At 39.5% G+C, this 12,217-nt stretch overlaps 1 protein-coding gene across 15 annotated transcripts in view; it reads left to right on the top strand.

The window, feature by feature from the left end:
- dlg2 (discs, large homolog 2 (Drosophila)) overlaps nt 1-12,217 on the top strand; it is a 184,484-nt gene that overhangs the window by 154,929 nt on the left and 17,338 nt on the right. For 12 of the 15 annotated variants that reach the window (XM_042430975.1, XM_042430968.1, XM_042430977.1 and 9 more), the window contains 4 exons: nt 1,444-1,503; nt 2,728-2,883; nt 8,217-8,373; nt 10,990-11,092. In XM_042430975.1, coding sequence (XP_042286909.1) covers nt 1,444-1,503; nt 2,728-2,883; nt 8,217-8,373; nt 10,990-11,092 — 476 coding nt within the window. The remainder of the gene's footprint in view (nt 1-1,443; nt 1,504-2,727; nt 2,884-8,216; nt 8,374-10,989; nt 11,093-12,217) is intronic. The other 3 variants (XM_042430974.1, XM_042430973.1, XM_042430972.1) reach the window with 2 other exon arrangements.

Below are 12,217 nucleotides of genomic sequence, written 5' to 3'. Positions count from 1 at the left end.
CAGTCCTCTTCCAGACTCCAAATGGCACCTATGGGTCTTTATAAGGTCACTGAATTTTGGTCTGATCTGGACTGACTGGTTGCCTCAGCTCAGCTCACTGCAATATGAATGATTCAGCAAGAGAAACAAAGCCAAATGTCCAGACTCTCTGCCTTCTGCATCTCACCAGTTGACCATTATTGAGAGTACAAGCACACAGTCAGGAATCCAAAGTGAAATAACAGCTGGTACAAAAACGGTGGCATGTATTTGACCACATGCTCCAGTAAAATATGACATCATTGAAATTTCTCATCTCTGACCTTTAACATGCCTTAAGCTTCAACCCTGCAGCCTTCTCAGTCATCGCTTTCATGCTGTCTGAAGAAAACACTGTGCAAGCAGATGAAGTGACCTCATTTTGTTTAGTGTCCTAAGACATTCACACTCATTCTTTCTTTGATAGTACTGTCATGTTGATCAGTCATGTGGAAATATGATTAGTGAAACACCCTTGCCTGAAGGGCAGCTCATATCACCAGATGCAGTGGAGGGTAAACCCGCCCAAACTCTATTTAGCTCCTTCTTTCAGGCTTTATAAGTGCCATTTATTTCTTCAGATGGATAACAGTGTGGCTGTTATGATGATGATAGCAGATAGCTTTAGGTCTACATTTCCTTCCTCAGTGACAGTCAGCTGGTAGGGATGGAGCTGCTTGGTGAAGATGTTTTTATGTTTGCATCCTGTTCAAACAGTCGGTCAGAGAGATGGAAAGTAAAAGGAGGATGGAGAAGAGAGACTTGTAGGGGTGATGTTGTGCTGCAGTATGCTAAAGGCAGGCCAAACAGTGACATCACAAGTCTAGTACATCCAACACTGTGTATGTGCGTGACTATGAATGAGCTAGTGTATAGGCAAGACCTAGAGTACAGTATATCCATCTACTCCAATCTTGTCTGCAAAAGTATGATTACTAGCTTCACATCAGCACACACACACACACACACAGATCAGTGTCACAAATACACACTTACGCATAAATAATTCCTTTCTAAACTCACATACTGTACTGCATGCTCCAGTTAACACACTTGAATTCAGCTCAGTTCACATGCACACACTCAGAGTTCACTGAATATTTATCCAACAATATGAATTTGAGTGTTTGCAGCAGATGAGCACTTCCTCTCCATGCAGGCTGATCGTGTGTGAGCTTACACACTGATGTGTCGTGATCATGTTGTTGATGACTCTATAAATCCCTGACATGGGCAATTCACTTCAGTACTTTCAAGGACGTGGTTTGTCTGTTTTCAGTTGTTTTGTTCTCTGTAGCATGCCTCAATGTGATTCTTTGATCAGTGTTTTCATGTATAAATGTGAATTTAAATAGCGTTTTTTTTATTACACAATGATGGTCATCAGAGGTTGGTTATCAAAGGTTTACTTTTCCATCCCATTAGAAATCCCTCGCTAGATGATGGGGAGGGTCACAGATTTGAGTCCCAGCACTTCCAGTTGAGGTGAGAGATTTAGTGTCACCCACAGCACTGCATGCTTTTGCATGTCCGTCACCCCATATCGCATAGTTTGTGTCACAAGGAAATCACTGGACATAGAAATGAATCCATGACACTTTTTATTGCATGAGCCTCTTTATTTTGTTTTGGATGCCTGACCGAGAGTTATGAAGAATGTTTGTTCGTTGAATGTTTTGTGCCTATGTTGCCTTGTAAACCTTCTCCGCACAGATCATAATAAGTTCTCCATGATTGTGTTCAATACAGATTATTTCATGTTCACATAAGCTGATCACCAGATTTTTTAAAGTTTGTTCTTAAAGGAGTGTCTCCAATAGAGTGTGCTAACATGCTAACATACAGATAATCACAGTATATACTGAGTCATTATGGGCTCTTAACATTATCTATAGTATGGAGATAAATCTCCTTTTCTAACCTAAATGCTGTATCAACACTTACACTTATCTTATATGTACATTTATATTATTCAGTGGCACAATATTCCCTTAAGCTGTGAAAGTACATGACTTTAAGAGCTATTGCAGTATCGAGCTGCATAAATGTTCATATCAGAAATTACATTACTTAAAAATCATCAAAGCTTTAGATGTGAATAAATGTTAATACCACTACCTCATGTGAAATGAGTTTAATGATGACCATGTGCTGAAACAATTACAGTATTCCAATAATCGCTTAATCAAAACCAAAACATGTATTGTCAACTATTTTTATAATGAATTAGTCATTGAAGTAATTTATCAAGCAACATTCTCTGGTTTCAGTTTCTCAGATGTGAAGGTTTGCTGCTTGTCTCATGGTAAAGGGATGACCTTCAGGTTTTAGACTGGTGGTCAGACAGAAAGAGCAATATGAGATTTTATAGAATGAACAATTAGTTGTTCAAGAAAACAAAACAAACTGTTTTTTTAATATATTGATATATCATATTGACAATGAAAACAATTTAAGTGTCTTTTCTTTTTAAGATGTAAAGCATGCCAACCCTCTGACTTCTGTGTGTGTTTTGACCAGCGAGAACCATATATCATAGTAGCTCCTCCTGCTCTTTATACCATATCTCATACTGCTTTATCCCTATAATTCTTTCCTTCTTTCATCTGTGTGCCTCCATCATCTTTTTATTCCTTTCCCTTCATCTCTCCCCCCACCCCCCCTCTCTGGACACTAACCTCTCTGCTCTTGTCTCTCACTCCACTGTAGGCCTCCTGAGCCAGTTTACAGCACTGTGAACAAACTATGTGACAAAGCACCCTCCCCCCGACACTATTCCCCAGTGGAGTGCGACAAAAGTCTCCTCCACTCCATCCCCCTCCCAAACTATCACTTAGGCCTGTTCCCTGACTCGGACATCACCAGGTACTTTCCACCACCACCATCACTACGTCTCTGCACTCCACCACTGTGCCCCATCCCACCATATAAGTAGCTTGCTATGTTACCGTCTCGTCCTTAATTACCACCTGGCTTTCTCTCATGCATTCAGTCGCTTGCCTCCTCCTTTGAGCCCCCGGCAACCACGTCTTGGTCTTGATTCCTCAAACCAGCATGCCTTTCTTCCCTCTTTCCTCACTCTCTTCAGGGCTCTGAATTAGCAAGAGCATCCTTGCCTTATCTCCCACCAACACATTGACAGTTTTATCAAAGATTGGCTCACAATATAGACAGAGGAACTCACAAAAGACAAATGTGTTGGAATAAGGTGGGGCATGTAAGAATTAGAAACAACCTGAAACAAATTCAGCACTATACATTTTTAGCCACTGTGCTATATATCTGGCTGTAGGTCTAAATTAGGTCTACATCCTATCTACAGAAGGTAATCCACAGTACTTGAATTCTGGTATGTGGATAATGTGCTTCCTTGCAGGGAAAGTCTTTAGGTGCTTTCCATTCCGCTAATTATGCTACTTGCTTCTCCGTCTGCCAGCCTGTGACGGGAAATTCTTGATGATGGCTGATCGAGTACTACCATCATCAAGCATGTTCCAATCAATTAAATGTATCAAAGCTGAGAGAAGTCTTCCAGAGGAGCACAGAGGGAGGAGCCACAGGTGTTCCCTATGAGGACGTTTTCTATCAGATGACAACACCCCTACAATCAGAAAGTTTAGTGATTGGTCAGCTGATCTAATGGGCCAATAAAGGAATGGCTAGGCTGCTGTGGAAAAAGAAGCTTTTCTGTAATGTTAATATTATTGCATGATTGCAATACTGTAGCTTGAGGAAGCTACTTGTGGAAACAGGAATAACATTATTCATGTTTATGCATAAAGTAATTATCATCTTCTACTTTTCTTAGTTTCCATTCCAAGAGTAACTTTGCTCTTTCAGGAAAAAATGAGAACCGAATATTTGTCCCCTACAGCTGCACAGTTGTGGTTATTATAAGTCCTATAACATCAGCTGGAGCCTGAAAAGAACAGATTTACTGTACCTGCAGCCTTTCACAGACACATTATAGATTTTTCATTTATAGCTGTTTTTATTGCTGCAGTAGATCTCTAATCAGTGTTAGAGCAGCAGTCATTAGGCTTCAGGTGTTTGTCTTTAACACTGTAACTTAATCATTTCTAAAGATTTTTGGATTTTTTCCTTTTTTATTTGATAGTTAGAACACTGAAAAATACAGGAAGCAGGGGGAGAGAGAGGAGTATGACATGCAATGAAGGTTGGTGGCTAGAATGGAATCATGGACGTTGTTGTTTTGTGGTGTTAGGCTTAACCAGTAGGCTAATGGGGCACTCCAACTTTATTTCTACATCATTTCTACACATTGTAGGACAGATGAGAAGCATCATGGATGATGACGCTGGAGTGAGCAAGGATGTCCCATTTGGTGAATACAGTCCCTCCATCCTCACGAGTCTTCCTCACATCTCTCTCTCAACCCCTCATTGGTGGAGCTAAACATGAGAGGGAGGCAGGAAGCCATGTTAGTCAAATGGAAAGCACCCAAAATGATGGATTAATTTGGTCATAAGTTGAGGCTGTTGCATGCTGCCAGGGTGACATGTGACCTCTTCTGTTGTAGTTAGTTGCTTTTACTAACCCCATAATGTAACCTTTAACCAGTGCCTGACCCCAACAACCTCTCTGTATATATAAAAATGCCGTTATATATTTTATAAAATATAATGTAAAATATTAAATAGGGGAATTTGTGTGCCGGGGCTTGTTGCTGTCTGTCATTGTTCAAACAGACTTTTTTATTGCTCTGTTTGTGCTGAAAGAAACAATAATACGTTTTACTGTTTAACCTTTGCTCAGCTGATAGGTTTCCTGGTTTGAATGCTGTTACCATGGTAGCGCAGTTCTTTCACTGGTTCATTTTAGTCTCGAGTGAATAGGAGTAAGAATGAGTTATAAGTGCATATTCCCAAAGATTGATCCAGTATGCAGTGAATCATATCTCTGGGACTGTGGGCAACCAAAGGTGCACTGAAGGGTCGTGAAACAAGGAGCCTGTATTTACAACTTTAAAATTGAGTCATTCAGTAGCTGAGCTGATCTCTGAGTAAAGCCTAGTTGAGTTTACAATGAACTGTGGCGGTGAATTAGATGAGCAACCACCTTGTAAAGGTCTTCTTTTGTTAAAAGTGTTTTGCCATGGAGGCTAATTTTAGAAATAATGTATTCTTCTCTTTATCTCATCAATACTTGAAACTGATAGGATTATTATTAATGTATTGTAAATGTAATGTGACATGTAGAGCTGACGTCCTTAGCTCTAGTTTGATTTCATTCTGATTATTTTATATAACAACAGAATATTTTATGCAGGACTTTGGACCTCCCACGTTCACAAGTCTAAATCTGTTATCAAAGATTGACACATGGCAAACACACAGACCTGCTGATATCTGACATACTGTAGTTTTACTGCAGTGTGTTGGGAGGTGCATGTGTAGATGGTGAAATAAGTCATTCAGTAGTAGTAGAAATAATAGTAGTGTGCACAATTTTGGTTTTCATGAAAGATCAGTTTGATAGCAATGTAAAAAAGATGTTTTGGTGTACTTTTAAAACAAGAATTGATAGATTTCTAATGCTGTGGCTACATACAACCCCCTCAATCAATGATAGATGCTTGTTGTCTTTCTGAGTTTTTCCTTATTTGAATCGGTCCAGTGTTGTACAGATTGTAAACCTCTCTGAGGGAATTTTCTTTGTGATTTTAGACTATATAAATAAAACTGACTTAACCTCTCTTCTCTCACCTCAAACTGATTAAAACAAACAGTGAGAGTTTTGAGTGAGTGACTGGTTTTTCTATGTTGTGATGTGTGTGTTCATAGAGCAGCACACAGCTTATGTATTATTGTTCATATCTGGACTGGTTATATGAGCTGGAGATAGTTGAGCAGTTGTTACAGTTCTTTATGGCTTTGCCTGAGTATCTCTCACTGCGACAGTGCTGGAATTAGAGGATAATTATCCAAGTTGTGGATCAGAAGGTTTTAGTACCATGCTATTGTTCCAGAGTCTCACATCCTGGCTGCCTGGCTGTGTTTTAGTGGGGATGTAGTGTAGATATAAACAAGAAAAGTTAGTAGTTTTAAACATCAATTCACAAGAGTTCTTAAATTCTCAGATGACTTTGCTTCAACAAGCTGTAGAATATCATATCAGCCAGATTGTAATGGAACTCATCTGAGAGGTTGATTATGGGGAGACTGTGGCCTCATCGTAGACATGATGTCTCTATTCATTGAATTTCTATTATAAAACCACTTGGAACCCAATTTCCCCCCAGGGATCAATAACGTATTTCTAATTCCGATTCTGATTCTGTACTCCAAACACCAAACTCCTCAGAAGACACACTTTCAAACACACAGGATCAGGTTTTCTTTTTTTCAGCAAAACAAATCCATTTAATCCAAAACAGCACAATACACAATCATCATCCAGTTGAAGCTAATGCTACAGTAACTCTGTACCTTAGATGTACAACTTCACCTGCACACATTAAGTCTCTCTGCAAATGCAATACACAGATTATTTTCCAGACTTTAAAAATGTCTGTAACATAATGAAGCTGTATAACTTTAAGTCTTGTTTTTCAATGATTTATGTTTCTAATGTTCCATGATTAATCATGCGTTTACAGCAGGGGGCTGATTGTGTGTCTTATGTGAACCATGCCACTATAATAAACAGTCCTTATAATCACAACAGCAGCAAACCAGTCTCAGAAGACTGGTTTTCAATTGAATCAGATCACAGACAATGTGTTAGACATGACATACATACGAACAAGAAACAATTCTCTCCACATTAAGTCTCTTCTTCTCTTTCATGAGAGATGTATTCTGCTCCACAGCAGCTTTCTACAAACTCTTATCTATTTATAACTTTGACAAAATGTCAATTCATTCTGCAGGGCATCCAAACAGCATTGCTGCGTGATCAGAAGATGTTATTTGTCAAAAACTTACATGGTTGCAAGGATGGTTGAAAATGACAGAGGGAAGATTGGAATCAGGGTGTCTCTGCTCTGTTAGAAATGCCTAAATGTATGCAAATCAGCAGTCAGCCTGGTGTTGGAGGCTGCTTTTATTATGCCTAACGTCAAGGTTAGAGTCCATAGAGAGGTTGCTGTCACTGACTACAAAATATATTACAGTTTAGCATAGAACATCATGTGTTTATACATAACACCAGCTTGTTTAGTCAACAATAACAATACAGTTAAATTAAGTCTGTGATGTGTCTTTAATGGACAGTGAACAGGAGGCTTACTCTGCTCACATTGTATGGCGTACTGACACCAGCAGTGTAGTTTTCCTGTGCCATATTTGAAAGATTTTAATCTTCATGTGTTTAACTTTGAAATAGGCAATAGATGGTCTACAGAGAACACACATCTGTACCTCTAAAACACCTCAATTAAAAAGACCTTTGGTGCCTAATGATATGCTTTGCTGCCTTATGAACTTGTAATTTATATATTGACCAGCAGGTGGCAGCATGCTGCTAACGTTCATGATGACATTAATGTGCTTGGTCATCCTCAGGAAGGATAATGTGTTGGTGCTCTTAGATATGTCACTAAATAGCAAATATTTTTGTGCAGAACTGCAAAATAGTTTAAATTCAGTGTTTAATTAACTAGATATTCCTTCTGTTGGACAGCGACAAAGAGTGACTACCGTCATCATATAGTAGGTTTCACCCATACCATTGCCTCTCCATGCACACTGTAAGTAGTTCTGACATTCAGCACCACACAACAAAAATGTGTTAATATTGAGGTGCCAGGAACACAAAATACTATAACCCTGTAGGGAGCTGGTGTCCTTTTGTTTATGTTTGTGCACATCGTATACATGTATCTGTGTGTGTGTGTGTGTGTGTGTGTGTGAGAGAGAGAGAGAGAGAGAGAGAGAGAGAGAGAGAGAAAGCAAACCAGTGTGTGTGTGTGTGTGTGTGTGTGTGTGTAAGCATGTGACGAGATTCCTTTTCCGTCAGAACTGAATTGGGGACAAGTGATCCTAAGTAGAGCACCATCCCCCTGTGGAGCTCCAGCAGTCTTTGAGCTCTGTTGCCTGAGCAAAAGCATCACTGAGGCTTTTGTCGAAGTACTGCGCGATTGTTGTCCACCTCTCTGTCCTCCACTATCCTGAGCTGAGGATGCTGAGACCCACTGACTCCCCCGAGCTGATGTACTATCTGAACTGTCTGTACAGGGAACCCAGGAAGGTCGTGCTCCACAAAGGCTCCACAGGCCTGGGTTTCAACATCGTAGGCGGTGAAGATGGCGAGGGCATCTTTGTCTCCTTCATCCTGGCTGGAGGGCCCGCTGATCTGAGTGGAGAGCTGCGGCGAGGCGACCAGATCTTATCGGTGAGTGCACGAGAGAAAGATGCAAGAAACACACCCATGTTGGAAACATGTAAAAGAGTTGTGAGATTAGAAATCATGATGTGTAAATTTGCATGTCATCATCTGGATTTTGAGTTTTTTCCTTGTGTGTTATAGAAATGTGTGGCCTAGAGATTAAATGCATATTAATAGACTATAATAACTCCAAATACTTCAGCTTATTTTTGAATGTCTTCTTACCTGTTACATACTGCACATCTTTATATCAAAAGTGATTTGAAAAAAGAAAGATGGAAACTAATTAAAGGAGGGCTATGCAGCCTCACTGCAGCTACAGATCTGATTTCAAAATGGTTGTCTTGTGTTAAACCTGTGTGTTCTCAGCATATTAATAGAGAGTGTAATAGTCCTACTGGCCTAGATTCATGTTCAGAGACAGATAGTAACAACCTGGTTGTGGTTTTTTCTGTTTTGGTTTTGGTTTTTGTTCTAGTAAAACATAACCGCTGCAGTATTTCTATAAATATAACTGCAGAGAGGTATGGTGTGTCTGTGGTAGTTAAGAGTGAGTTAACTTAACGCAGGTCTTGTTAAATGATAAGGTTTTCAGATCCAGTTTCTCACTGCATGCCATTAACTTTTAACATCACTGTACTTATGTATGAATTACAGATGACCTGTAGAGGAGTTTTTTACACCTGCACATTCAGGTCCAGTATCTATATTAATAAAGTCGCCTATGATATGTGTATCATAATGCTACATGTCCCTTCTATAAAGGGCCTGAAAATCCAGGTAAGATTTCCTCAAAGATTCTGACTGATGGCCAAACTCTGGTGGTCATCCAGTCTGTAAAGAGTATGGGTGTGATGTCAGCATGTGCAGATGTTGTTACACTCTCTTCCCTCTGAGTGGCAAACAGTCTGCATTTGCATTGTGTTTTCAAAGAGCAAAACAAATGAAGGATATATTAACGATGCTCCCCCAGGTCTCACAACACTGCAGAATGCTCCTACTAGATTTTTTAAAATTACATCTAGAAAAAAAAACACAACTTTTCAAGCCTGGATTGGCCCTTCATCAGATACAGAGGTGTCAAAAATACCTCTGTGTGTTGTACTTTGCACAATTTTTGGACTCAGCATCTGAACAAGGTGTACGTTAACTAATCAGAGTTTTCTGACTTTTCATAAAGCACCCTCATAGTGAGTGTAGTTTTTCATCATGTAAAATGTAATTGAGAATTACTTAAAGTGATCACCTGACTTTCTATCCCTAGAATAATTGCAACATTAAGATAAATCCATATTACATATTACATATACATATATGTTCATTTTGATTGTTCAATTCAGATTTGATTGAAAGATTTCCAAAGGTTTCCAGTCTCCATCAGAGATGATTTTCTTTCTGATGTCTTTGTCCTCTGATTTATGCAGTTTGGGCATTCCACGCCACATTTAAGCTTCTTAAAAATGTTAGATTGGAAGATGATACCTAATTGTGAATAAGTTTTGCATAAGTCCAGCCTCTTTAAAAACATATTCCATCTTGAGAAAAACTGCTCCCCTTGTTTAATGAACTCAGCAGCATTAACAAACAGGGAGGCTTTCACACCAATAAATAATAAATATCAACATATGTATGATGATTGACTGAGATAATGAACAGATTACACAGTGGGAAGTAGCTGGGAGGAAGTCAAGTGTTCTGCCTCATTATAGCTAATTGTAATAGGTTGCCTCCCACACTAATACCACACTGTGCAACAGATTACACTGTCTCATTTAATTGTGGTGTTATGGTATTGTATAGCCTGCAGATTGTTGCAGTAAATCAACATGGCACTGTCTGCCACTTAATTTGTGTCCAATCAGCACATCAGTCTACCTTGATGAAAGCAGACAGTTAACATTCAAACAGTGGCCTGGTTTTAAGTCTAACAATAACTTCCTCTGTCTCTCCCCTCCTATTGAGTATATCTGCTCATATCCAGCATGGCTCTTTTTACACTCACACCTCGGGCTGTTTGGTCTGTTGCCATTGTTCAGGTTCCTGACACTGAAACAGCACACCAAATGTTAAGGAAGAGGTGTTTAAGAACTGAGCTGGAAAACTGTGTTTATCCTCTTTAGTGAAAAAACCTTCTTTTGATAATGTGAGAAGTTGGAACACTTGTATGCTATTTTAATTTAAGTTGAAGAGGCAGAGAAAAATATTTGTAGTCAATGTCCTGAAAACATGAGAATTGAATTCATGGATGGAATCTTAACTGTGTCACAGGAAGCTCATGGTGTAACTGTCCTGCTCATAGACAGTTGCTTATTTATGAGAGTACTAAATTTGAGATGTTTTAAGATGTGAAAGATGTTCTTGCATATTTCTGGAAGCTAATGTTTGTGATTGGCAACTTGTCTCAGCAAGAACATGGGAGACAGAGTGAGAGAGAGAGAGCTACAGTATTGATTTGCATGGAACATCATGTGAGGTAGTGATTTTTTTTCAGTTAATCCCTAATCAGTCATTCTGACAAGAGGCCTCAGTGAAAATCCTTTGTTTACATTGTCCTCAACCTCATTGTACTTTGTTCAGTACAACAGAAAAATAATCCTTTGTATTGCCTTGTTGTTCACACAGGTGAATGGCATTGACCTACGAGGAGCCACACATGAACAAGCAGCAGCAGCACTGAAAGGAGCAGGACAGGTGGTCACCATCATCGCCCAGTACAGACCAGAAGGTGAGTCAGCACAAACAAGCTACTGTACAAACACAAGAAGCTCATGGTGTAAACATCCTGTTCAACAGCTGGAACATTCACAGGACAGTGCTTAAGCAGGTCTTCTCTACCCACTGAGCAATTCCACTTTATGTTTCTTTTCATTAACTTTATTCACACATCACTATCAAACACGTGTTTAAGCTCTGTTGGAGAGTTACAATAAAAGCATCCCCACAGAAGTCTCCATTTTCATTCTGTATGGTGATAACTCAGAAGAGGAGAAAGCAAAACAGTCAGTTCTGTGGGCAGAACACAGAAAAAAACAACAAACCTACAAATGAGTGACAGCTTCACCAGCCTGCCAGCCTCAGCAGTGGAGGTGGGGTTTCTATGTAGACTGAGAAGAGAGCAAGACAGGGTCCTCACTGGTCGTCAAGTTAGATGCTAGCTGGACAATTGTACCAACTCATAGCTGAGACAGGAAGATAATGCAAGCTCCCTTCTCATTTCATGTTTGGTTTGTCATTTTTAAATTCCAAGGCTTGTTTTTGTCCCTTCACCCCACCTGACTGCAAGAATTTAGACTCAGAGGATTCTAGCACTAAATTGACTGTTACACGATTCTCTTATGATTGAGATTTGAGTTAAAAGTGCCTTTTGGAGTTTTTGACCACAAGTAGTGCTATAGAGTCATGTTTTTACATATGGAGCCCTGTTTTGTTAAATTGGGATGTATATGTATGTGCATGCAGGTGATGCAATACTCATCCCTGACAATAGTTTCACACTATTCCACTGATCTTCAGGTGGCGGTAATGCACCACAGCAATGCACCAACAAAGTGAGGAAGAAGACTGCTGGCTAGTAAACATGGATGTAAACAATGCAGGTTTCAAACATTTAAGAAAAATCCACTGTGCATATGTTTTATGGAGAATGCAATGCATTAGACACCTTTTAGACCTAAAGAATACACACAATTCATTTTGGTGATTAACACTGAATGTAAACTCCACCAGGCACCTTTAGGGTCAAGGTGACACTTAAACTGAGCTTACAGTCGCAGCTGTTTTTCACATGGTTATACACAGAAAGTGTTCCCCTCAGCACAAAAAATCATCATGAATCATCAGTTATCTGCAA

The sequence above is a fragment of the Thunnus maccoyii genome, chromosome 13 (assembly GCF_910596095.1).
Source record: "Thunnus maccoyii chromosome 13, fThuMac1.1, whole genome shotgun sequence".
NCBI classification, from domain to species: Eukaryota; Metazoa; Chordata; class Actinopteri; order Scombriformes; family Scombridae; genus Thunnus; species Thunnus maccoyii.
This window is presented reverse-complemented; position numbering and strand designations above follow the sequence as displayed.